The sequence below is a fragment of the Talpa europaea genome, assembly GCF_964194135.1.
Source record: "Talpa europaea genome assembly, chromosome: 9".
Classification (NCBI taxonomy): Eukaryota; Metazoa; Chordata; class Mammalia; order Eulipotyphla; family Talpidae; genus Talpa; species Talpa europaea.
Window position 1 is genome coordinate 77,346,654 of NC_140076.1, and position 27,366 is coordinate 77,374,019.

At 39.6% G+C, this 27,366-nt stretch overlaps 1 protein-coding gene and 1 pseudogene across 2 annotated transcripts in view; one reads left to right on the forward strand and one right to left on the reverse strand.

Moving 5' to 3' along the window:
* Positions 1-27,366, forward strand: part of ASH1L (ASH1 like histone lysine methyltransferase) — a gene marked incomplete at both ends in the record, with an annotated part of 171,352 nt that overhangs the window by 114,907 nt on the left and 29,079 nt on the right. Inside the window, 3 exons of the mRNA XM_084243812.1 lie at positions 17,323-17,396; positions 18,685-18,730; positions 18,847-18,955. Coding sequence (XP_084099938.1) covers positions 17,323-17,396; positions 18,685-18,730; positions 18,847-18,955 — 229 coding nt within the window. The remainder of the gene's footprint in view (positions 1-17,322; positions 17,397-18,684; positions 18,731-18,846; positions 18,956-27,366) is intronic.
* On the reverse strand, positions 5,091-5,896 carry LOC311177755 (ribosome biogenesis protein NSA2 homolog; annotated as a pseudogene). The gene has a single exon. The product of its transcript is annotated as a ribosome biogenesis protein NSA2 homolog (transcript).

A 27,366-nucleotide genomic window follows, 5' to 3' on the forward strand; every position in this document is an offset into this window, starting at 1 on the left:
TGGGTACAGTCAGAAGCGCGGGAGGGTGAGAGAATTCACCAGAGCCAGAGCGGGAAGCAGAGCAGACAGAAGGACCGAAGTACACTGCTGAGGGGAGCAGCGGGCGGCAGGAGAGGTCTGCGCGCCATGTGGGACCCTCCTCCAGTGGCCTGGGAGCAGCCGGGGATCGAACCGGCACCGCAGAGGCCGCGGGCAGCTTCGCAACCCAGCGCTCAACCGCTGCGCCACCGGGGAGGCCAACTTCACAAGACATTTTGACAGTTCCTCAATAAGTTAAACATAGAAGTACCATATTACCCAGTAATTCTGATTCTGGGTATATATCCAAGAGAATTGAAAGATTATAAGCCGCATAAAAGCTTATATATGAATGCTTATAGCAGTAGTATTCACAATAGCCAAAAAGTGGAAGCCAAGTATCCTTCAGTTGATTGATAAAATATGATATGTCCAGTCAATGGAATGTTATTTAGCAATTACAAGAAATGAAGTAGTAAGACATGCACCAATATAAATGAACCTTGAAAACATGACACGTGAAGAAAACCACCACAAAATGCCACATTTTATGATTCCACATATATGAAATGTCCAAAAGAGCAAACATATAAACACAAAATGGATTAATGATTGTTAGGGACTGGAGGCAGAAGGAGTGGGTAGTGACCGATAATGGTAAAGGAGTTTCTTGGGGGAGGACAGAAATGTTATAAAATTATAACATTGACTAATGACTAATGTTGGTTACATTAGTCAGTGGTCTACAAGGAAATAGAACCAATGAGATATAGGAAAAGATTTATTTTAAGGACTTAGCTTAGGCAGTTATGGAGTCTGGCATGTCCAAAATCTACAAAGTGGTTTTGCAGGGTGGGGACCCAGGAAAGAGTTGATATTGTAGCTCAGGATGTCTGAAGACAGTCAAATCAAAATTCTTTTGGGGGAATCAGTCTTTTCCTCTTTAGGCCTTAAACCAGTTGGATGAAATCCACCCACATTGTGGATGGTAATCTGAAAACAATTCATGCTTTGAGCTTTTTGGCCAGAGGTAGTATCAGATGTTAATGTCAAAAAAATGTTTATGGAGTAGGGGGGTATCTTGTCAATAAAACAATTTCAAACAAAAAAAAATTAACATTAAGATAAAATGTTGTGAAATGGAAAATGTTCAAGGATAAAAGTGTTATTTTAAGGATCCTTGACACATATTAAATCAAACATTTATGGATTCCTTTCCCCATTGCACACCCTTGTAGCAAGATGATCTTGAGCAAGTTATATAACTACTGTACATCTCAGCATTCACTTATGTATTTTGATTATTATAAGCTTGAGTTATAAGATTAAGTGATATTTATTTTTTACTTAACAGAGTGAATGCCCCTTCCCCTTGATTTACTGTAACAGTGTTCAATGGCTGTGAGAAAGAGAAAAGCCATCCCATTCATTTCTAGAAAACTGAAGTATAAGTGGAAAGAAGGAAATAATAAAGAATAGAGATCAGTAAAATATTAAACAGACAATAAGAAAACAAAGATTTGAAAAGAGCAATAACCTCTGGCTGCATCAAGCTATGGACTTTCTGTGATAATAAATGTGCTCATCTGTTGTTAATATACGTACCACTCTGGTGGGGTATGTTGATAATACAAATGATTTTACACATTTAGAACCAGGGGTATATGGGAAATTTCTGTACCTTCTACTCAGTACTGGTTTGAACTAAAGCTGGTCAAAAATATAAAGTCTGTTTTTTAAAAACAATGTATAATAGAATAATGTAATTAGGAATAAATTTATCCAAAAATAGGCAAGATCATAGAAGACCTAGATAAATAGAGAAATATGCCATGATTGGAAGCCTCTAATACTATATGCAGCACAATCTATAAACTATAGTACCATCAGTCATACTGTAAAAATTGAAGACAGAAGAAAAAACCACAAAGCCTTAATTAAGCTCTTTGAATTCTTCCTTTACTAAATGAGCATGGTTCTAGTAGCTGGAGATGGGCCTCCATTGGAAACAGCCCCTTCTCTGGCCTTTCTTTGCACACCATGCTCAGTGTGTCTCATTCTCAAGTAACAATTAGTTGCCTAGAAATGTAAAACTTCTCTATAATTTTAAACTTAGATTGTTTTGTTGTAATTTTTGATACTCATCTTCTGTTAAAGATGCATAGCTGGGCTCTGATTTTTTTTCCCCAAAACCAAATAAGCCCTTACCTTTCCTCTTGTCTCTGGGGAATGTGAGCTGATGTTCTTATTTAAACTTTTTGGTTTTGTTTACTATACTATCCATTGTTCTTTAGCCAGAAACTCTCTTGTCATCTGAAGCAATGTGACGGAAGACCCGTTTTTCAGTTATTTGTTGGCAAGTTGCCTAATATTTAAAGAGAAGGAAAAACTGATAACTAATTCTAAGCTTTATATGGATTTGCAAAAAATCTTCAAAATGATTTTAAAAATATAGTCAAAAAAGTTCAGTGATCTTTAAAAAAAAGGCTGGGAAATTTAACATTATTTGACTTTTGGAGTTACTGTTCACTCATATTGTGATACAAAGAAACAGACAAACCCTTGAAATCTGGTATAGACTGAGGCTGCTGGAAGGGGAGGTTCGCAGTCAGGGCGGGTAGAGGACCCTGTGGACTCTGGTGGATTTGGTGATTTGTTGGTGCACATGGTATAACAACACAGGGTTGGTATCCAATGGTGCATCAATAAACTTTTTTTAAGGTTTTTTTATTGGGAGTTACTGTAAAGCAATTTGATCCACTGTCATGTTGCTATTAAAATAGATCTATAAAGGGGCTTTCCTGGTGGTACAAGGGGTTAAGACTCAGCACTGTGAAGCTATCTACAGTTACTGCAGCATGAGTTCGATCCCTGGCCAGGAAGGTGGGCCAGGAAGGTGACCCACGAGGTGCAGCAGACCTCTCCTGTCTCACCTGCTGCTCCCCTCAGAAGTGTATTTCAATAAACCTGCCTGTTCTGCTCCCCACTCTGTCTCGGTGAATTCTCTCACACACCCTCCCCCGCACCTCTGGCCTGCACCCCAGTTCTTGTAGGCATAAATATATAAATCTTAAAAACAAATAAATAAAATAAATCTATAAAACTCCGTAGATATCCCAGAAATAGACCCACACTGTTATGGCCATTTGATTTGGGCACAAGTCTTAAAGCAATATAGTGGGGAAAGTAACATCCTTTCAACAAATGATATAGAAACAGTTGAATGCTCATATGAAATTAAACTTTGATGCAGTTTTATACTCATGCAGTTAATATAACCCTGACACAAAAAATCTAACAAAAATTTTAGGGGGAAATAAGTCTACAAAGTTAATTGTAAATATATATGGGAGAAACACTTTAGGACTAGAAACTTGATATGACATAGTTCAGTAGACTTTAAAGCTAAAGAATAAAACTGCTACAAGAAAGCATAAGATGATATCTTTATAACCTATGTGTAATTTTCTTATGTAAGATATAAAGAACAGTAACTGTAAAAGAAAGTACTAATGTACTTTGACAAATGTATTAACTCATAAAAATACACTGTTAGAGCAAAAGAGGTGTAAAATTTTACTTTTTTGCCCATGATAATTTGTTAAATCTACAAGGTGAAATTACAAGAAAGTGAAACAATTTCAGTTAGTGAAAACAAGCAAAATATACCTTTAAAAAACAGATACACAAGACACAAGCTGAGATAAAATACTCACAAACTGTATATATTCCTGAAAATATAAAGAATTTCTACAGGGCGTCCCCGGTGGTGCAGCGGGTTGAGTGCAGCAAAGCTGTCCGCAGCCTCTGCAGCGCAGGTTCAATTTCTGGCCAGCCAGGGAGAAACCCACATGGCACGGCAGACCTCACCTGTCGTGCCTGTTCTGCTCCCCATTCTGTCTCTGGTGAATCCTCTCACTCTCCTGTGCTTCTGGCCTGTACCCCAGTTCTTGTATAAATAAAAATCTTTTAAAAAAATAATTTCTATGAATGAATTTTAAGATAACCTAATTTTAATATGAAGATCTGAACAGTTCACCAAAGAAAATATACAAATGGCCACTAAAGCGCAGCGGTTGAGCGCTGGGTTGCGAAGCTGCCCGCAGCCTCTGTGGCGCCGGTTCGATCCCCGGCTGCTCCCCAGCCACCGGAGGAGGGTCCCACATGGCGCGCAGACCTCTCCTGCCGCCCGCTGCTCCCCTCAGCAGTGTACTTTGGTCCTTCTGCCTGTTCTGCTCCCCGCTCTGGCTCTGGTGAATTCTCTCACCCTCCCGCGCTTCTGACTGTACCCAGTGCATGTATAAACAAAACAAACAAACAAACCAGCAAACAAATAAATAAAGCATGCCTCTATTTAAAAAAAATAAAAAAACAAATGGCCACTAAACACTAGGTATTAAAAAATAAACCACTAAGTAGACCAGCAGCGTCTGATTTTTGCTGGCAAACAGCTGGAAGATGGTCGCACTCTCTCAGACTACAATATTCAGAAAGAATCTACCCTGCACCTGGTACTGCGCCTTCGGGGTGGCATCATTGAGCCTTCCCTCCGCCAGCTGGCCCAGAAATATAACTGCGACAAGATGATCTGCCGCAAGTGTTATGCTCGCCTGCACCCCCGTGCTGTCAACTGCCGCAAGAAGTGTGGCCATACCAACAACCTGCGCCCCAAGAAGAAGGTCAAATAAGACCCTTCCTTCCTTTGCCTGCAGGCAACTCCTGCCCAAGCCCCTTGACGCTGGGCCCTCAATAAAGTTTCCCTTTCATTGACTGGGAAAAAAAAAAAAAAAAATTAGTCATTAGGAAGTGTAAATTAAAACCACAAATAGATACCACACACCCACAGAGGCCTAAAATTAAAAATACAGACAACAACAAATGTTGGCACAACCAGAATGTTAGAAATAGTTGTGGGAGAGCAAAATGGTACTATTTTTTTGTAAATTTAAGCCATTAAAAATTTTTTGCAATAAAATATATGGTTCTCTTGATGAAAGCAGGACATGTAAGATTGTTTGGTAGTTTTCAGAAACATCATAACAGCCATGATTTTCCTGATTGCTGTATAGTCTTCAGTAGTGTACAGAGTTACTGTGTGAAACTGATGTCAGACAAGTTAAGACTGCATCTGTGCAACCATCATTTTGGGGATTGTTGATAATCTGGGCATATTTTCCCCAAATAACTTTACCTCCTTGTGTCACAAGACCCAGTTCCCTCACATACACTTCATTGACAGTACCTTTAATAACAACACCCTAAGTTGTATATAGTGGGGTTAAGGGATTCTTCTTTATATCAAATATTGGCAGGCAAAAGATTCAATTCAAGATGTATTACATGGGCTTTTTTGAAATGTAAAACCATTGGTCTAATGAATCTTTCAGATTTAGGTGGTTTTCTTGTAAAGTTTTCCTTGTAAAGCAGACTTTCATAACCATGGTCTTCCACACTTTCTTCTTTCTCTTTGCTATTTTAGTACCTTTTAATACTTCTATTTCTCCCTGGGCACAGACTTTGGAGAGAGTTACTTCCTATATTCCACACATTTTTTTCTCTCTTTTTTTAAAAATCATTTTGGGAAGTACTTTAGCTCTGGACTATCCCTTTCTGTCCAGCAGATACACAGATACTGCTCCTTTTGGAGTCTGTTCATCATTCTTTTGCTTGGTATTTCTCTTTTCATGCATCTTGATAGTCTTTTTCATTTGTGTTATCTCAGCATGGTGCTGTTTTGGTAGAGCTTAACTTTCAGACCAGTCATCTTTTTTGAACATCAATGGACCCCTCAACCTTCCTTCTCTCTTTTCCCCCCATGGCAATCCAAATGATATCCATAGTGTTTACAGTGTAATTCAGCATATTAGTTTTGTGGCATTATAACGACTGCAGGTCCATCAAGTGCAGCCACTCGAATGCTAAGAAGCTTTCAGTTTTCAGGTTTCAGAAACCAATGAACCACATCCATGTATCCCACTGCAGGAAAGGGCACTTTGGTACATTTTTTAAAACTCTGGCACTGTTTGTAAAATTAAGTATACGTGTGTACCTATCAAAGAGAAGTTAATTCATCTATGAGCATGTTCTTAATAGCTTCATTTATAATGGCTGTAAACTACAGTTAGCCCAAGAATCCATCAATAGGTGAATGGATAAACTGTGGTATATTCATACAGTGAACGATTAGGCAGCAGTAAAAAGGAAAAAAGCTTTATAATTGACATACCTCCACTTCAGGGAAGATGAAGTAGATATATTTTTCCTGTTCCAGTAAGAAGCAATAAAAAACATTAAAATAATATATTTGGTCCCAGAGCATTCCTGTTGGGTGCCAACTAACCAGGCTTTTTTACATCTCAGACTTAGAGACAGTCCATTCACACATCAATCCCTTACCAGGTGCAGTTTTGGCACCTGCATCTCTGAGGAAATTGATTCTTGCTCTGCCCAGAGATGGATCTGGCCACTGAACTGATTACAGCCATAAGAAGGACCTATGTTTTTTCTTTTGAATCACTGTAAGCTAAATTGTTCTGTTCTTTTATCCTATGATTTCTCTAGTTGAAAGGAGAAATAAATTATATATATTGTATAAAATATACAAACAAAAATATTTGAAGGGTGAAAAAAAAAAGAAGGAAGAACAACCAGGAACCTCAGGACTGAGGAACTTCATGGTGATGAGTTCTCTGGGTTTTTTATTTTTTTACCTCATGTTTCCCAAAATGGCCACCTGCAAACACCATTGGGCACACACAAAGCAAGCAAAGGAAAACCTGTTTTCCCTTGCCAGAAAAACCAGAAAAAGGACAAACTAGCAAGTCAGAAAACATTCAGACCTTTCCCTCCATATTCCAGGCAAATATCACAGAAAATAATGTTATTATACCCCCACTAATACCAACAGACAAGTGGGGAACTATTACTTTCTTTTTTTTTTTTTTTTTTTTTAATTTTTTTTTTTTTTTTATAGAGGCATGTTTTTATTTATTATATTTGTTTGTTTGTTTTGTTTATACATGCACTGGGTACAGCCAGAAGCGCGGGAGGGTGAGAGAATTCACCAGAGCCAGAGCGGGGAGCAGAGCAGGCAGAAGGACCGAAGTACACTGCTGAGGGGAGCAGCGGGCGGCAGGAGAGGTCTGCGCGCCATGTGGGTTCCTCCTCCGGTGGCCGGGGAGCAGCCGGGGATCGAACCGGCGCCGCAGAGGCCGCGGGCAGCCTCGCAACCCAGCGCTCAACCGCTGCGCCACCGGGGAGGCCCGGAACTATTACTTTCATCCCCACCTGGTAGTTTCTTTCTCCTGCTCCACTGGTAATGATGTCAGAGGAAGTCCAGTAGAGAGTTATCATCACTCAGCAGTAACATGGCCACTCCCACCATTCCCTAGCATAACAAGGCGCCTCCCCAACCTACCAATACTTAGTTGTCAACAGGGACTGAGTGGGGAAACTCCAACTGTCAAAAATTAAGCAAATTCTTCCCTTTCTCTGTTGGACGAGTTTCAGAAAAAGCCAGCCAAAATAGGTTTATATAAAATCCAGAACTGTAATAGCAAAATGTCTAGATTGAAAATCGTATGTCATACCAAGAACCAGGAATATCTCAAACTGAATTTTAAAAGACAATCATTATATGCCAACAACAAGTTGTTGGAAATATCTGAATGTGGTTTAAATGTGAAAAAAAAAATAGAAAATCTAAGCAAAGAAACAGATACAAAGAAAAATCAAATAGAAGTAATGTTGGTTTATTATAAATGTAGGTCACATTTCTCCAGATGTATGTTACCAAACTATACTCACCACCAAAGCACCAATAATCCTCCCCTATTTCCTCTACTATCCTCTAGTAGCCTCAGTTTTATAGTCAAATTTCTAGGGTTTTAAGACAAAACAATTTTAAAATAATGAGAAGAAAGTAACTCTTTGCCTATAGGAATAAAACAATTCAAATGTGAATTTCTCATATAAATTCTTGAAAACAGCACATTTTCAGGTGCTCAGAGAAAAACTGTCAAGCCAGAATCCTGTACCCAGTGAAAATAGCCTTCAGGAATTAAAAGGCAATCAAAGCATCCATAGATGAAGAATAGCTAAGAGAGTTTGTTGCCAGCAGAGCTCGCCGATGGTTAAAGGAAGTTCTCTAAAAAGAAAAGAAGGAAGGCAGAAAGAATATAGTAAGCAAAAATATGGGCATATGCAGTAGGCTTTTTGAGTATTCTAAGTAGATTTTTGATGGATGAAGCAAAAGATTTTTAACACTGATATTTTTTCTGTTGCTTATTGAGGCATAATTCATACATTCTACATTTCACCCATTTAAAGTGTACAATGGTTTTGGGTATGTTTATTGATTTTTTTTTTTTACTTGTGATTATGTGCACACCATGAAATTTGCATTTTAGCCATTTGTGAGTGTAAAATTCAATAATGCTAAATATATGCACATTGTTTAACAACCTTTTTCATCATCTCAATTTGAATTCTGTACCCATTAAATAATAACTCTCCAATTCCTCTCCCCCCACTCCCAGCCCCTAATAACCACTGCTTTTCTTTCTGTCTCTATAATTTTAACTATTTTTGGTATTTTGAATTCTGGAATCTCAAAATATTTGTCTTTTTGTGTCTGCCTTATTTCTGTAAGCATATCTTTATGATTCTTCCATGTGTGTAGCCCTGTATGAGTTCATTCCTTTATATGGTTGAATTAACATACACACCAGATTTTGTTTATCCATTCTTTCCTCATTGCACATTTATGTGTTTCTACCTTTTTGCAATTGTGAATAATGCTACTATGGAAATTGATCTACAGTTCTCTGTTGGTGACCCTACTTTCAATTACTTTATGTATATACCTAGAAGTAGAATTGTTGGATCATATGTTAAGTCTACATTTAATTTTGAGGGAACTACCATACTATTTTCACATTAGCTGTACTATTTTACATCCCTACCAACAATTCATGAGGATTCAATTTCTCCACATCCTTGTTAACATTTGTCATTTTCTAATTTCTCAATAATAGCTGTCCTCATGGGTGTGAAGTGGTATCTCATTCTTTTGATATGCATTTTTTCCTAGTAAGTAATGATGTTGAATAGCTCTTCATGTACTTACTAGCCATTTGTTTATCTTCCTTGGTGAAATGTCCATTCATGTCCTTATCCATTTTTTTAAAGGTTTATTTATGTATACAAGAAGTGGGGTACAGGCTGGGTTAGGGTTAGGGTTAGGGTGGAGAATAAAGGATTCACCAGAGACAGAGTGGAGAACAGAACAGTCAGATTGACTGAAATACACTGAGGGGGGCAGCGGGTGAGTCAGGAGAGACAAAACAATGCGCCATGTGGGTAGTTCCCTGGCCTAGGATGGAACTTGTGCTACAGTGGCTATGGGTAGCTTCATAGGTTGCATCTTAACCTCTTGCACCACCAGGGAGGCCCAAAATGTTGATAAATTTAATTACATTAACTAACATATTGGAGACAGCAGGTCTAGTAATCAGGGTTGAGTTTTCTACAATAGCTGTGTTAAAATTTTAGATTTTAAAGTAAGGTTTAGAAGGAGGCAAAGTGTATAATTTTAGATGTAATGACACATGAAAAGATAAAGCAAGAGGATGTTATGTTAAAGAAATGATGCTTAGGAAGAATAGAATTCAGAAACAGTGAGGGAAAGTGACACTCTTGCTTAATAGGGTTAAAAGAAGACAGCGGCGTACCTTAAAGCTTATGCCATGGAATATATGTTTGTATCCATCCACTCATTCACCAAAAATTTATTCAATGCCTACTCTTCACTAGGCACTTTTGTAGGTGTTTAGGGAATCAGAGTAAACATAACAGGTGAAGATGGCTTGCCTCTGAGGAGCTGAAATTCTTTCAATAGAGCAGGAAGTCACAATATCCCTGTCTTTCTGGATCTCACCAATTTTTCCTCAGACTCAAAAGTCCAAAAGCTTGAATGCTATTAATGTTTTGTAGTGTTTCATCTTAGTGATCTTTTTTTTTTTTTTTTTTAGTGATCATTTTTTATAACCCCCTTCATGTCACACATTTCACTCAAACACTGACATTTTCTCTCAACTACCACTATAGCTTTGCTTTGGGTAATATCGGGACCATTTACACAGAATAACAGTGAAAAAAATTCTTTTTTAAAAAAATATTTATTTATTTATGCATACAAGAGCTGGGGTACAGGCCAACGATGTGGGGGGGGTGAGAGGATTCACCAGAGACAGAGTGGGGAACAGAATAGACAGATTGACCAAAGTACACTGCTGAGGGGAGCAGCAGGTGAGTCAGGAGAGGTCTGCTGCGCCATGTGGGTAGCTCCCTGGCTGGCTGGGGGATTGAACTCGTGCTGCAGAGACTGCAGACAGCTTCATAGGTTGCATTGTAACCCCTTGTGCCACTAGGGAGGCCCAAAAATTATAATAATAATTTTTTGGATATTATAATCCAACACTCAGATAATATATATATAAAAACAAGCAGAGCCTTTTCTGAAGTCAGTTACCTTATTTAAAAAAATAAGCCAAATAGGGCCCCCCTGGTAGCACAGGGCTTTATTTAAGTCTCAGTGTTGTCAGGCTATCACCAGCCACTGCAGCCTGAGTTCAATCCCCGGCCAGGGAGCTAACCCACATGGTGTAGCAGACCTTTCCTGTCTCGCAGCTGCTCCCCTCAGCAGTGTATTTCAGTAGATCCACCTGTTCTGCTCCCCATTCTGTCTCTGGTGAATTCTCAAACACACAAACACACACACACACACACACACACATCCCCACCCCAACCCCACCCCCCCACCCCCGCTCTGGCCTACACCCCAGTTCTTGTATGCATAAATAAATAAAATAAATCTTTCCCAAAAAAGCCAAATATTTTGTCAGGAAATAGTAAGCTAAATCATTATTTTCTTTCTCCTTTTCATTGAGTATCTCCCTCTCCTTTGTTTCCTTATTTGCCTGGCTCCCTCATTAGCAATGGATTTTTGTAGAGACATTAGCCACTAGTTTGTATTATTTGTATTCATTTCCTTTTCCTACTAGGATTGATTTGGTAAAAGAAAATCATCATGAATTTTATCCTTTTTAGATTTCAAGGTCAACATAGGCTTAGAATTTCTATAGACTCTTCATTAAAATTACTTTGTTGTCCACAAGTTCAATTTTCTTTTAAGAGAAAAGTAAAAGATTTCTTTACTCCTTCCCTAGTGATCAGTGGCAAGACTTGAAATCTCAGTTCTCTAGTGAGCAATAAGAAAAATAGAAGATAGGATTTTATCTAATTTTCCGATGGGTGGAAAGTGATTTATTTTTCTCTTTTCTTAAATGAGCATTAGCTTAAGAATCAATTTTTCCAAATAAGGAATTCCTGACTGAGTTCCCCTGAGGTATCATTTCCAGCAGAATTTGATCAAGGAAATCTCTTTAGGTGAGTGTGACTTAGAAATTATTTACCTGGCTCTGGTTTTAGAAATATTAAAAGGAAACAAAGACTGACCTATAATTTTTTTCTCCAGCTCTCAATATATGAGTTAGAAAGGAGAAATAGCAATAATACCAGGAAAAGCATCATAACAACTATGGAGACTTGTTGCTAGAAAAGTCAAGATGTTGCACTGAGGGGAAAATTTTATCCATGAGGTTAGTTGAAGTGAATGTGGATGCATTCTATCCGAGAAAGAGAAACAAGTATTCTTTTTTTTTTAAGATTTATTTATTTATGCATACAAGAGCTGGGGCACAGGTCAGAGCGCAGGGGATGAGAGGATTCACCAGAGACAGAGTGGAAAACAGGACAGGCAGATGCACTGAAATGCACTGCTGAGGGTAGTAGCAAGCGAGACAAGAGAGGTCTGCTGCGCCATGTGGGCTGCTCTCTGGCCAGCCGGGGATCGAACTTGGGCTGCAGAGGCTGCAGATTGCTTCATACTGCGGTGCTTAACCCCTTGCACCACTAGGGAGGACCCAGAAACAAGTATTCTTGTTAAAAATATAGAACTTGCTTTCTGCTTCTTCCTTTTATACGTCTCTATAGAAAACATGTAAGATATTATTGGCAAAGAAAGGCATTAATGCATTTTAGTAAGTGGTTTGTCCTATTTTCTTAGGATCAGTTAGACTTTTTTTTTTTTTTTAAAGATTTATTTATTTATGTATACAAGCACTGGGTACAGTCAGAAGCGCGGGAGGGTGAGAGAATTCACCAGAGCCAGAGCAGGGAACAGAGCAGGCAGAGGGACCGAGGTACACTGCTGAAGGTGGCAGCGGGCAGCGGGCAGCAGGAGAGGTCTGCGCGCCATGTGGGACCCTCCTCTGGTGGCCGGGGAGCAGCCGGGGATCGAACCGGCTCTGCAGAGGCTGAGGGCAGCTTCGCAACCCAGCGCTCAACCGCTGCGCCACCGGGGAGGCCCCAGTTAGACTTTTCAATATAGGAGGGTGTAAATTGAAAAAATTAAGTCTCCCTTACCAGAACGTATAATAGTTTAACATATATCCTTTCAAACTTTTCCTCTATACATAGCTGTTTTTTCCAACATTTTGTTAGGAAAGTTTTCAGCATTATAAAAAACTTAGACACACAGATATTCCATCCCTAGATTTTTCATTAATGATTGACTTTATTTAATTATCATATATTTATGTACCCATGTTATTTTTTTTTTAAGATTTATTTATTTATACAAGGACCCTGGTATAGGCCAGATGCGTGGGAGGGTGAGAGGATTCACCAGAGACAGAGTGGGGAACAGAACAGGCAGACTGATGAAATACACTGCTGAGGGGAGCAGCAGGCGTGACAAGAGAGGTCTGCCATGCCATGTGGGACCCTTGCCGGCCGGCCAGGACCGAACTGGCGCTGCAGAGGCTGCGGACAGCTCCACAGCGCTGTGCTCAACCGCCTGCACCACAGTGGGAGGCCCCATGTTATTTTTTAATGTACTCCAAAGTAAATTGCAAATGTTAATATACCACCACCTAAATAGTTAAGTATTCCTATTAGAACTGTGTATATTTTTCTTTTGAGATGCATTTGTTGCCAATAAAATGCACAAGTTATAAATGTACATTTGCTGAGTTTTTAAAGAATTTTTATATACCTGTGTAACCCAAGCCCTTCTCATTATTATTATTATTATTATCACCCCAGAGAATTCCCTTATACCCTTTCCCAATCAGTCCTCACCATATTTTTAACATATTTTTTTAAATAGTTATATATATATATATTCTTTACATCATTGTTCATTTTTGTACAGTGTATGTTTGTATACTTTCTCCTCTCGCATGTATTCCCTGTAAAATACCCACCACCTTTTCACCTGTGAACCATTGGCATAATCCCTTGTGCTGTTCCTTCCCGTTTTGATCCCTCTGGCTCCCCCTCTCTTGCAGAATGTCTCTGATTTATAGTTTCCTGCTAATTATTTTTATTATTATTAGGTTTTTTTTTCCCCTGATTCCTTATTTGGTTCCCCTATATTCCTCCTATAAGTGAAACCATTCGATATTTTTCTTTCTCCTAGTTTATTTCACTGAGCATAATCCCAGCTCCATCCATGTTGCTGTGAATGGCATGAGTTTATCTTTTTTGATTGCTGAATAGTAGTCCATTGTGTATATATAACACATCTTCTTGATCTAGTCATATAATTTGGGGCAGTTGGGTTGTTTCCATATCTTACCTATTGTAAATATTGCTGCAATAAACAAGGGTGCCAGTATCCTTTCGAATTAATTTAAAAATATTTTTTAAATGAGTTCATGCTACACTGTTCTTCAACTTGGAGAATATGTTTCCATGTGAGTTAATAAATAGCTCATTGCATTTCAATAGCTGCATAATATCATTATTTCCATATACCAAAATTAATTTCCCAGTTGATAAATTTTGCATTGTTTCCATTCATGTCTTCATTCCTGACTTCATGGTTACATTAACATAAATAAGGAATATCTTAATAATAATAAAATAATTATAGAAATTCTTCATTGATAGTGTACCAAACATAGAAGTGTAATAGTTCCTTAAAGGTGAATTGTAACGTGTATGGAGTATAAAATTAGTGAGCTTTTTGTATTGTTATATTAAAATCTATTGTTAAATTATCTTTTATCCATGTATGATTTTTTGCCTTTTTCCCTTTGTTTTAAAATTTTATTTCTACAGTTTATGATCTTACCACTTCATGCTTTGGTTATTGAAAAATGTTGACTCACCGAATTATATTCCTCTTCCAGTCTCTATATATATCCAAAACTGTTCACATTTATTAATATCTCTTATTTTATGAGAACAATCTAAGTATTCGGAAACAGAATCTCAGGGTAGTAGACACAAAATTTTTCAAAATTCCAGTTTTCTCTTGAAATTCATATTTTTTTATTGGAAATTTTTCAGTTTTCTTTTTTGAAGTACTGAGCTCATTTCCCTCATTTTCAATATCTTATTTGAAATAACCAATTCATCGATTGTTCATCCAAATAAAAGTGATATTCCACTATTAAAAAAAGTACTGGTTCAGTTCACAACTCAAGTATTTGTATAAGTGCATTTCCTTAAGACAACCATCATACTTCAATAATACAGCATAAGTGCCTTGTGTATCTTTCCACTGGGTCATGCAGAATACCAAAAATTATTTCAGCGTACCAAAGTTTATTTCCCAGTTGATAATTTTTTGCATTGTATCCATTCATTTTTTTCCCATTACTGGTTTCATTCTACTGGTACAGTTTTGTGCCTCTTACCTTGATTCATACTAAGATATTAGCAGTTTTACTCACCATTACTTTTATATCAGTAGTGCAAATTCAGCATAATGAAAATGGCGTATAACTTCTTAATATTATTAAAATAGTTCTGACCTCTCAGATACTCTTTTAAAAAAAAAAAAGATTTATTTATTTTATTTATACAAGCACTGGGTACAGTCAGAAGCACGGGAGGGTGAGAGAATTCACCAGAGCCAGAGCAGGGAGCAGAATAGGCAGATTGACTGAAATACACTGCTGAGGGAGCAGCGGGTGAGAGAGGAGAGGTCTGCCATGCCATGTGGGTATATCCCTGGCTGGCCATGAATCGAACCTGTGCTGCAGAGGCTGTGGACCACTTCAAAGCACCGTGCTCAACCTCCTGCACCACCAGGGAGGCCCTGAACTGGCCTCTTGAAGGTAGAAAGGGGCTTTCAAAATGGCTTATTAAGTAGTCCCACCACATCAATAGGTTGAAAAAAAAAGGTTAGCAGACCATATAAATTTTCATGTTAATTTAAATTCATGTTAATTTAAATAACCTAAGTTATTTAAATTCAGCGACTCCTATTTTAGAAAACTCTTAAACTCTTTATAGCCCACCTTAGATTGTGTATAACAATGAAGGAAAATAGATGCCAGGTGCTCTAGTTAATAATTTTAATAATTGAACAATTCTTAGCATTTTGTTTGTTTCATAAGTACCTGTATACTTTTAGTAGTAAATTTGTTCTATAAGTTGTTTTATATAGCTACTTTTAAAATATAACTTTAGGACCTCCCCGGTGGCACAGCAGTTGAGCGCTGGGCTGAGAAGCTGCCCGCAGCCTTTGCAGCACCGGTTCAATCCCCGACCACCAGCGAGGGTCCCCACATGGCACGCAGACCTCTCCTGCCATGCCCGCTGCTCCCCTCAGCAGTGTGTTTCGTCGGTCTGTCTGTTCTGCTCCCCGCTCTGGCTCTGGTGAATTCTCTCTCACCCTCCCACGCTTCTGACTATACCCAGTGCTTGTATAAATAAATAAATCTTTTAAAGAATAAATAAGTAAAATTTAAAAAAATAATAAAATAAAATAACTTTAACGTATGCCACATGGAATGTGGTAGAAGAGAGTAGCTAAAATTAAAAATTAGTAATGGGGCCTCCCCGGTGGCGCAGCGGTTGAGCGCTGGGTTGCGAAGCTGCCTGCAGCCTCTGCGGCGCCGGTTCGATCCCCGGCTGCTCCCCGGCCACCGGAGGAGGGTCCCACATGGTGTGCAGACCTCTCCTGCCGCCCGCTGCTCCCCTCAGCAGTGTACTTCGGTCCTTCTGCCTGTTCTGCATCCTGCTCTGGCTCTGGTGAATTCTCTCACCCTCCCACGCTTCTGACTGTACCCAGTGCATGTATAAACCAAACAAACAAACAAATAATAAATAAATAAATAAGACATGCCTCTAGAAAATTAAAAAAAAAATAAAATAAAAATTAGTAATGGTGTCACAAGGGGTTAAGACACAATCTGCAGCCTCTGCAGCACAAGTTCAATCCCTGGCCAGGGAGCAACCCACATGGCGTACCAGACATATCCTGACTTGCCCGCTGCTCCCCTCAGTAGTGTATTTCAGTCATTCTGCCTTTTCTGTCCCCCACTCTGTCTCTGGTGAATCCTTTGCAGCACAAGTTCAACCCCTGGCCAGGGAGCAATCCACATGGCACTGCAGACCTCTCCTGTCTCATCCGGTGCTCCCCAGCAATGTATTTCAGTCAGTCTGCCTGTTCTGTTCCCCACTCTGTACCTGGTGAATCCTCTTACCCCCCTGCATCTCTGGCCTATACCCCAGCTCTTGTGTGCATAAATAAATAAATAAATCCTTTTTTTAAAGATTTATTTATTTATGCATACAAGAGCTGGGGCACAGGCCAGAGATGCGGCGGCTGAGAGGATCCACCAGACAGAGTGGTGAACAGATTAAGCAGACTGACTGAAATACACTGCTTTTGGAGCACCGGGTAAGACAGGAGAGGTAGGCCTCGTCATGTGGGTTTCTCCCTGGCTGGCCAGGGATGGAACTCATGCTGCAGAGGCTGTGGATTGCTTCATAGTGCAGTGCTTAAGCCCTTGCACCACCAGGGAGGCCCCCAAATAAATCTTTAAAAAAGTAAAGAATTTTTTTTTTTTAAGATTTATTCATTTTTATACAAGAGCTGGGGTACAGGTCAGAGGCGTGGGAGGATGAGAGGATTCACCAGAGGCAGAGCGGGGAGCAGAACAGGCAGAAGGACTGAAATACACTGCTGAGGGGAACAGTGGGCACGACAGAAGAGGTTTGCGGCGCCGTGTGGGAATCTCCCTGGCCAGCCGGGAATCGAACCCGCGCTACAGAGGCTGCAGACAGCTTTACAGCGCGGTGCTCAATCCGCTGCGCCACCAGGGAGGCCCAAAATAAAGAATATTTAAAAAAAAAATTAAGTCCTTATGCATTTTAGATCTTGTGGCTTTTTGACCCTTTGTATGAATAAGTATTGAAATTGATAGTATTTTTTTGTTTCAGGAAAGTATCTAAGGCAAAAGAGAATTGACTTCCAGCTTCCCTATGACATCCTTTGGCAGTGGAAACATAATCAGGTACCAGGAATCTTTACCAGGTTTCATTTGTAAGTGGTAAAGGGTGGGGGAGGGATGCCAATCTTTTTCTCTGCCTCCTTGTTATGTTCTCATCTAGGAAGTATAAAGAAATGTCCCTGTGAAGGTTACAGACTTAAGAAAAATGAATTTACATCCATATTTAATGTGACCTATTTGCCTTAAATCATTCTTCAAAATAGCAGTAAGTGCCTGCTTCCCTAGGCAATCTTCTGTTATTATTCTGGACTTTTATTTTGGTAGCAGAGAGTCTGCTCTATAAGAATCCTGTTTGATGCGGGTCTCAGGAGAATTTAGATGTACTGCCAGCAGCATTAAGAAATTTCAGGCTTTATTTTTGTTGGCTCCTTCAGTTTGGAATTCATTTTCTCACATACAAAAGAGATTCTCCTACTAAGAGAAACAGGAGAAATGTATAATACTCTTGTACTTTGAAAATGTTTACATATATGAGAAACCAAAAATGGAAGGTGCTCTTTTTTTTTTCTTGGTTCCATAATTGAAATAATAAGAGTGAATTGAATAAGCTCATGAGTTTTGCTAAAATTCCACCAATTTTCAGTTTTCTTTCTTGAAGTACTAAGCTCATTTCACTCATTTCAGTACCTTTTTTGAAATAACCAGTCAATTGTTCATTCAAATAAAAGTGATATTCCATAAAAAAAACTACTGTGGTAGAACACTGGTGGGCTAACTACTTTTCTAATACATTCTATTTACTACTGCATTCTTGATTGTAATGTGAGCACTTCATTTTTCTTGCCTGCACTCTCCTCTTTATTTACCTTTATTAATTCTCTTAATTAAAATGTAAAATGTGTTTTCCTACAATGCCCTTTCCAAAAAAGTCAGGGAAACTCTTTTTAACTTTGTAGACTTTGCCAGACCATCTAAATAAACCCTATGCAAGTTTTCCTTTATTTTAGTAGCGCCATATAGAATTTTAATATATCCAAGTAAATAGCTTTGATCTGCAGTGTGATTTTTATGTCTACCCAACAACTTGCTAGAAAAACACATAATTCAAAAGTCATTTCTTTAAACTATTTGATTTTTCTTATGTTTAATTTTCTTCTCGTTAACACTGATGTAGTTAGGCACTCTTTATTTCAAGGTAAAAAGTGATCATACTAAGAGGTTCCCAGAAAGTCTTGTAAATATTCCATATGAATAGAACACATGGATAATTTCCCATATATTTAGTGATTGATGCTACTGTCTGGCATTTGAAGTCAACTGCTATATCAAGATTTTTCTTTTTTTCTTCTAGCTATACAAAAAGCCAGATGTCCCACTATATAAAAAAATCCGTTCAAGTGAGTAAATTGGTGGCTATTTTTTCTATTTCCACACCATCAATGTTCTTCTTTGCCTGGCATTTTATAAATTACCCTGTATGTTCACAAACCATTCTTTGCTGTCTTCTCTTAAGATGTCTACGTTGATGTCAAACCCCTTTCTGGTTACGAGGCTACCACCTGTAATTGTAAGAAGCCAGATGATGACACCAGGAAAGGCTGTGTAGATGACTGCCTCAATAGGTACTGTACTAAACTGAGTCCTCTAAAAGCACAGACTTTAAGATATATAAGGCATTCATTTGGAAGGAAAAGTTACATAAGCTTGTTGATATTCCCTCAAGATGTTACACAGGGATATGTAAAACCTAATTGATGGAGCTATCTTAATCTACTTCAGTTGTTTTAAAAAAAAAAAAAAAAAAAAACCATGTATTTCTCACAATTCTGGAGTCTGGGAAGTCCAAGTTCAAGATACCAACAGTTTCAGCGCCCGGTGGAGCCTACTTCTGCCTCTCCCCAGTGCATGCTTTTGGAGAGAGAGATCTTTCGATCTTCTTATTGAGACATTAATTCCTTCATGAGGTTTCTGCCCTTATGACCGAATTTATTTCCCAAAGTCCCTGATGTCTAAATACCACATTGAGGGCTATGGCTTCAACTATGAATTGGGGGACAAGGTGGCAATAATTATGGGCTGAATAAGTAACAGAAAAAGAATGAGATTTAGGGTCTTGTGCCACGTTTCAATCCTTACTACTACTGCCTTCTGGTTGGGGGAGGGAGGTTGTGAGAATTGAGCTAATGTTCATAAAGCACAGTTCTGGAAACATTCCTAGATCTCAATATATGACCCCACAATAAGAGTAAAGTAGGATGATGGCAGTGAGAGAGAAGGGCATGATATACTTGGGGGGTAAATGAGTTGATAAACCATTGGCATACGCATATAGGTACATGATAATTGAATCAATGCTGCTAAGAGATGATAATACCATTGCCAGGGATACAACTTGGGATTTTGATATGGGACTTTTAAGTTTAAAATTAACATTGAGGGGCCTCCCTCGTGGCGCAAGGGGTTAAGCATCAGCACTGTGAAGCAATCTGCAGCCACTGCAGCACAAGTTCGATTCCCAGCCAGGTAGGTGACCCACATGGTGCAGCAGACCTCTTCTGACTCTCCCGCTGTATTTCAGTGGATCTGCCTGTTCTGCTTCCCACTCTGTCTCTGGTGAATCCTCTCACCCCCAGCCTCACACTTCTGGCCTATACCCCAGTTCTTGTGTGCATAAATAAATAAACCTTTAAAAGAATAAATAAGGTGGGCCTCCCCGGTGGCGCAGCGGTTGAGCGCTGGGTTGCGAAGCTGCGCGCGGCCTCTGCGGCGCCGGTTCGATCCCCGGCTGCTCCCCGGCCACCAGAGGAGGGTCCCACATGGCGCGCAGACCTCTCCTGCCGCCCGCTGCTCCCCTCGGCAGTGTGCTTCGGTCCTTCTGCCTGCTCTGCTCCCCGCTCTGGCTCTGTTGAATTCTCTCACCCTCCCGCACTTCTGACTGTGCCCAGTGCATGTATAAACAAAAACAAACAAACAAAACCAGCAAAACAAATAAATAAAGCATGCCTCTATTAAAAAAAAAAAAAGAATAAATAAGGGGCCTCCCTGGTGGTGCAAGGGAATAAAATGCAACCTCTGAAGCTCACCGTAGCCACTGTAGCACAAGTTCTATCCCCAGCCAGGGAGCAACCCATATGGCGCAGCAGACCTTCCTGACTCGCCCACTGCTCCCCTCAGCAGTATATTTCAGTCAGTCTGCCTGTTCTGTTCCCCACTCTGTCTCTGGTAGATCCTCTCACTGCCCGCACCTCTGGCCTGTACCCCCGTTCTTGTATACATAAATAAATAAATCTTTTTTTTAATAAATAAATAAATAAAATTAACATTGAGATTTCAAAATGGAAATGTTTAATGGAGGCATAGGATTAGAGATAGAATTTGTTGGTTTTAAATTTGCAGCGTAGAAGACTCAGTGAACTTCACGTCAATACTTCCCATTCTAGAAAGTTTTCCTGGCCATAGACAACTGTTTACGCACTCTGCAGTCAGCTATCCTGTGGACTGAGGAAATCAGTGTTTCAGTACTTCAACTTGCCACTTGGGAAATCCTGCCTTATCTGCATCACTATATATTCACATCTTGTTACTGCGTATACATAAACTTTTATGTAGTACTGCTAGCTGGTGGTATGGATATCCATGTTTTATGCACTGATTTCTTTTACTCATAAGTATTTTATATATAAACTTTTATTTTTTTTTATAGAGGCATGTTTTATTGATTGATTGATTTATTTGTTTGTTTGTTTTGTTTATACATGCACTGGGTACAGTCAGAAGCGCGGGAGGGTGAGAGAATCCACCAGAGCCAGAGCGGGGAGCAGAGCAGGCAGAAGGACCGAAGCACACTGCTGAGGGGAGCAGCGGGCGGCAGGAGAGGTCTGCTCGCCATGTGGGACCCTCCTCTGGTGGCCGGGGAGCAGCCGGGGATCGAACCGGCGCCGCAGAGGCCTCGGGCAGCTTCGCAACCCAGCCCTCAACCACTGCACCACCGGGGAGGCCCAATATATAAACTTTTATTAAAAAAAAAAAGTATCAGTGTAGTCCATAGACTCATCATTTTTAGGGGCCATATTGTCTTCCATGGTTTTCCATTCTCCTGTTTTTTGGCATTCAAGGTAACTTTCAGTGTTTTGCTATTTAAAAGATTCTACTGTGAAATTCTTTGTATAGATTTTTGTCCTCTTAGAGTATTTTTTTTTTTAATATTTTAAGTGCTCTTTTTTTTTTAAGTTTTTTTATTTATACATACAAGAACTGAGGTACAGGCCAGAATTGTGGGGGTTGAGAGGATTCACTAGAGAGAGAGTGGGGAACAGAACAGGCAGACTCACTGAAATACACTTCTAAAAGGAGCAGCAGGCGAGTCAGGAGAGGTCTTTTAAGCCATGTGGGTACTGCCTGCCTGGGAATGGAACTTGTGCTGCTGTGGCTGCGGCTAGCTTCGTAGGTTCCATCTTTACCCTTTGCACCACCAGGGAGATCCCCCTTAGAGTATTTTCTTAGTAGAATTGTCTTTCTTTATACTTTGTAATTTGAACATTTTTATAATTCTTACTATTTTTGGTCAAGTAGCACTCTTAAAATACTGAATTAATGTTTGGTAATACCACCAATATATAGATATATTCTTTGCCCCATAGTTCTACCTCCTTAAAGTATTCACATCTGACCTTATCTTTGGTACTTTAGTATTTCATTGGTTTAATATGTGGGAGTACCATGTGTCCTTAAATTTTAAATGTACATTTCTTCAGATACTAACATTACTGTGTTTGTAAATATCTTTTATTGTCCTATATTGTCTACCAATATAGCTACTACCTTAGTGATTAATTCTCATGTTTCTCAAAATAGGCCCATGATGTAGGTGATAGTTTTATTGATGAAGGAACCTAGAATTTAGATAGTAAGTTATTTCATATTATACAAAACTTAAGTGACAGAGACAGAATTTGAACCCATATAAGATTCAAATGTCTTGTTCTTCCTGCACTGCTTTTGTATAATTTAATTAGTATTTTAATCATGTAAAAATTAAAATTGGATATTTACCTTTACATAATTATATCACTTGCTGTTATATACTTTTTGTTAGTATAGGTGTCACATTTACCCTCCCCATTTCTCAAAAAAAAAAAAAAAAAAAAATTTCCCCAAATAAGAAAAAAAACTCTCAGCTACAGTACTGCCAACTTTATATAATAGGAATGTGATATCACTGCTTAATCAGACATCTGATGAATGACATGATAAATAAATGTGACGGATTCATATCTATGGAAAATTATAGCATAATATGATGGATGTTCCGTACATACTTAAAAGGAACACATTAAGTTTCAGCTAAATAGAAATACTTAAAATGGAGACTGGCTTTGTTTTTCCTGTCTTTTTTTTTTTTTTTTAAGATTTAATTTATTTATTTATGCATATAAGACCTGGGATGTAGACCAGAGGTGTGGGGCATGAGAGGATTCACCAGAGACAGAGTGGGGAACAGAACAGGCAGATCTACTGAAGTACACTGCTGAGGGGAGCAGCTGGCAAGACAGAAGAGGTCTGCTGCGTCATGTGGGTTGCTCCCTGGCCAGGGATTGAACCCGTGCTGCAGTGGCTGGCGATTGCTTGATAGTGCTTTAACTTTAACACCTGCGCCACCAGGGAGGCCCTTTCCTATCTTTGTGTTCAAAGTTCTATAAATAATTGTGGAGAGGGAGTTAAAGATTCTGCAGGGTCCATTTTTACATCTTTGTAAAACTAGTGCAGAATTGTACTCATTTGCAGGTAATTCAAGGAAAGCTTGTATCAGGACTATTTTTAAACACAAGTTATGAGTATTTACAGTTTCTTCAAATAAATACTTTTAAAACTTGTACGCTCTTCCAAACATCATCAAATTCTGCAAATCTTCCCTGGTGGTAGATTATTGTTTCTGTACACTATGTCAAATCCATTAATGCTCCAGAACATTCTTCATTCCCTAGAGCAAAGTCTTGTGCTGTTTTATAGTCCTATATACATTTGCTCACAGCATATACTGAACCCATTCCCTCAGCAATCCGTAAGGACAGGCATGCTGTATAACAAAACTGGGTCCTAAACATCAGATTCCCTGTCTGACCCCACAGAGGATCCTTCTGTCTGGCCCCTTGTTCTTTGTTGTTGTATCTTTTTATTTGGCAGGGGAGTTAAAACTTCTTATTTGCATATTTAACAAATCATGCAATCCAATAATTAAAATCATTTGAACAACAAAAAAAGGCCTTCTGACTAAACTACATGTAATAGCCTGCAAGACACCTTGGACCAAGGTGTTCACTGTTGTCTCACCAGCTTCTTCCTTCACCACCATGCAAGATCTTTCGCTTTCCTACCAGCCTGACTAGCAGATGGGAGAGGTAGGCATGCCTTTGTTGTCGGTAGTCCGCAGCATTGTCATTTAAACTTAATCCAACCTCTTCACATCTTACAGAGTTAAACAGCTAAAAGAAAGTAAGAAAGCAGTGTTTGTGGAATGAAGAGCACATATTGGCAGCCCAGGCAGTGTTATGATTTGCCCGCTTGCTTCTCCTGTTCAATTATTATTTTTTTTTTAAAGATTGATTTATTTATACCAGCACTGGGTACACTCAGAAGCATGGGAGGGTGAGAGAATTCACCAGAGCCAGAGCAGGGAGCAGAACAGGCAGAAGGGCCGAAGTGCATTGCTGAGGGGAGCAGCGGGCTGCAGGAAAGGTCTGCACGCCATGTGGGACCCTCGCCCAGCGGCCGGGGATTGAACCGGTGCTGCAGAGGCTGCGGGCAGCTTCGCAACCCAGTGCTCAACCGCTGCACCACCAGGGAGGCCCCTGTTCAATTATTTCTCCTGAAAGCAGTGGATTTTTCTCTTATGTTTCTGTCTTCAATTTTGACTTACAGAATTTCACAATCTCAGTCATATTAGTTTTGTTAGACATAGTAGGAAGTAGAGCAAGGCAAGTGAGCAAGCTAAGTTCGATCTGTGCATTGGTTACCAACGAGTATTCTTTGCCCCTTTGTTAATTGCAATTTGCTTCCACTTGTCCACCAATAAGAATTTCTAGGGGCTTTCACCTTTTGCTGCAGAAAAGCCCTACGGCCTCAAATTTTCTTGGTCCCAGAATGTAGGAGTGATTCTCTCCCCTGCCTCCAGCATTTACTCCTCTCTTAAATGATTCATTTATTTGAAGTGTAAAACAAGACCTCCCTAGCTAGTTAAGTCAGTCACATACAATACATTTCCCAGTGACTACTGAACCTTAAATCTTACCATATGAGGGAAAGTACTTGCCAGTCTAGATCTACATTTAGAAGAAAACATTTTTCTCTTGATATTTCAGGGGTATTATTTAGCTAAAGATAATGGCAATTTACATTCCTAAATCAAAGGCTTCACTTCACATCTTAGTTTATAGCATCTACTTTTAGATTTTGATAGTATACAGTTTTGTTTTCCATATGCAAAGTAGAAACATCCTTTTTTATGTACAACTAAAGGGCTTATCTTAGTTATTTTTCAGAACAAATAGAATATCTATTTCAATGCCTTCAACCCTAGAAACCACAAGTTTCGGCAACTTCTAAAACTCAGCAAAACTTTTTATTTTTTTTTTTAAAGATTTATTTATTTATTTGTTTGTTTGTTTGTTTCTTTATTTATACAAGCACTGGGTACAGTCAGAAGCGCGGGAGGGTGAGAAGATTCACCAGAGCCAGAGCGGGGAACAGAACAGGCAGACCGACGAAATACACTGCTGAGGGGAGCAGCGGGCGGCAGGAGAGGTCTGCGCGCCATGCGGGACCCTCCTCCGGTGGCCGGGGAGCAGCTGGGGATCGAACCGGCGCTGCAGAGGCTGCGGGCAGCTTCGCAACCCAGCGCTCAACCACTGCTCCACCGGGGAGGCCCTCAGCAAAACTTTTTAAACCTTGAATTTTTTTAAGATTTATTTTACTTATTTATGCATACAAGAGCTGGGGTTTAGGTCAGCGATCCAGGGTGAGTGAATTCACCAGAGACAGTGTGGGGAGCAGAACAGGCTGATTGACTGAAATACACTGCTGAGGGGAGCAACGGGCAAGACAGGAGAGGTGTGCTGAGTCATGTGGGTAGTTCCCTGGCCAGGGATCAAACTCATGCTGCAGTGGCTTCTGATAGCTTCATAGCGCTGAGAATTAACCCCTTGTGCCAACAGGAAGGCCCAGAACTTTTTTTTTAATTGAAGTCTGTCTAGTTCTTTTACCCACCTAAAGTTTACTGTTGTATGTTATGAGCTGTTATAAAAATATAGGTGGAGCATTATGAACAAGAGGTTATAGTTAGTTAAAATCATGAATGAAGAGGAGCAAGGAATGTGCCATGAAAGCTAGAGAGCAAAAAAGCGTTCCTGTTTTAAAAAACAACAAGGGCCTCCCCGGTGGTGCAGCGGTTGAGCGCTGGGTTGCGAAGCTGCCCGCGGCCTCTGCTGCCCTGGTTCGATCCCCGGCTGCTCCCCGGCCAGCAGAGGAGGGTCCCACATGGCGCAGACCTCTCCTGCCGCCCGCTGCTCCCCTCAGCAGTGTACTTCAGTCCTTCTGCCTGCTCTGCTCCCTGCTCTGGCTCTGGTGAATTCTCTCACCCTCCCGCGCTTCTGACTGTACCCAGTGCATGTATAAACAAACAAACAAACAAATAAATAAAGCATGCCTCTATTAAAAAAAAACAACAACAGGACTTAGGTGGGAATCCATTATACAAGATCAAAAAATCAAAAAAAGGGGAGGACATTTTCAGAAGAGCAATTCATCAAAATTCATGCAACAAAGAAGTCATCTAAAGAATAAAGTTGGTAGGTAGACTTAGCAGTGAAGCTAAATTTTTCACAAATTTAGCTTAAATTTCACAAATTTAGCTTAAATTGAAAGAAAAATACAGTGAATACTTTATCTACTTAGTACTCATTTGTGATTTGACACTGACCTACTTATAAGAGAATAATCAAATGACCCTAAAAGTGCTTCAAATTGTGAAGTGTTAAATTCTTTACAAGACTTGGGCCTCCCCTGGTGGCGCCGCGGTTGAGCGCTGGGCTGCGGGGCTGCCCGCAGCGTCTGCAGCGCCAGTTTGTTCCCCGGTGGCTGGCGAGGGTCCCAATAAATAAATAAATAAATAAATAAATAAATAAATAAATAAATAAATAAATAAATAAATAAATTCTTTACAAGACTTAATGAAATTTGATTACAAATATTTTGTGATTTTTTTGATCTACCATAATATTCTTCATCCTCTGTTGTTCTGATCATGCTAAATAGCCTTACTGAGATTCTAAACTATATCCCAAAATTAAGTGATTTCTGTAAAAGAATTCAAAAAATTTTTTTTAAAAACATGAGCTCATAACAAAAGCCAACTTTCATCTTCTGGATTGAATGTACTTGTGAATTCACTAGAAATTTTAGGTTCAGGTAGTGAATGGACTAGAAATACTATTTCCAATGGAAATGTCACTTATAGTTATGAAATACAAAATTCCATTAAAACATGAGTATACTAGCAATATAATTAAAACTGTTGATAAGATTCTTTTTTTTTTTTTTTTTGTGGGACCCTTGCCGGCGGCCAGGAACGAACAGGCGCTGCAGAGGCTGCGGGCAGCCTCGCAGCCCAACGCTCAACCGCTGCGCCACCAGGGGAGGCCCTAAAATAAATTTTTGTCTGTTATCACAATTTTTTTTTTGAGGGTGGAGTGGCAGTTGTTTTTGTTTTTGTTTTTTTTTTATTTTATTTTTATATTCATTTATTTTATTTATTTATTTTTTTAATGTATACAAGCACTGGGTACAGTCAGAAGTGCGGGAGGATGAGAGAATTCACCAGAGCCAGAGCAGAGAGCAGAACAGGCAGAAGTACACTGCTGAGGGGAGCAGCGGGCACAGCAGGAGAGGTCTGCGTGCCATGTGGGACCCTCACCCGGTGGCCAGGGATCGAACCAGCGCTGCAGAGGCTGCGCGGAGCCTCGTAGCCCACCGCTCAACC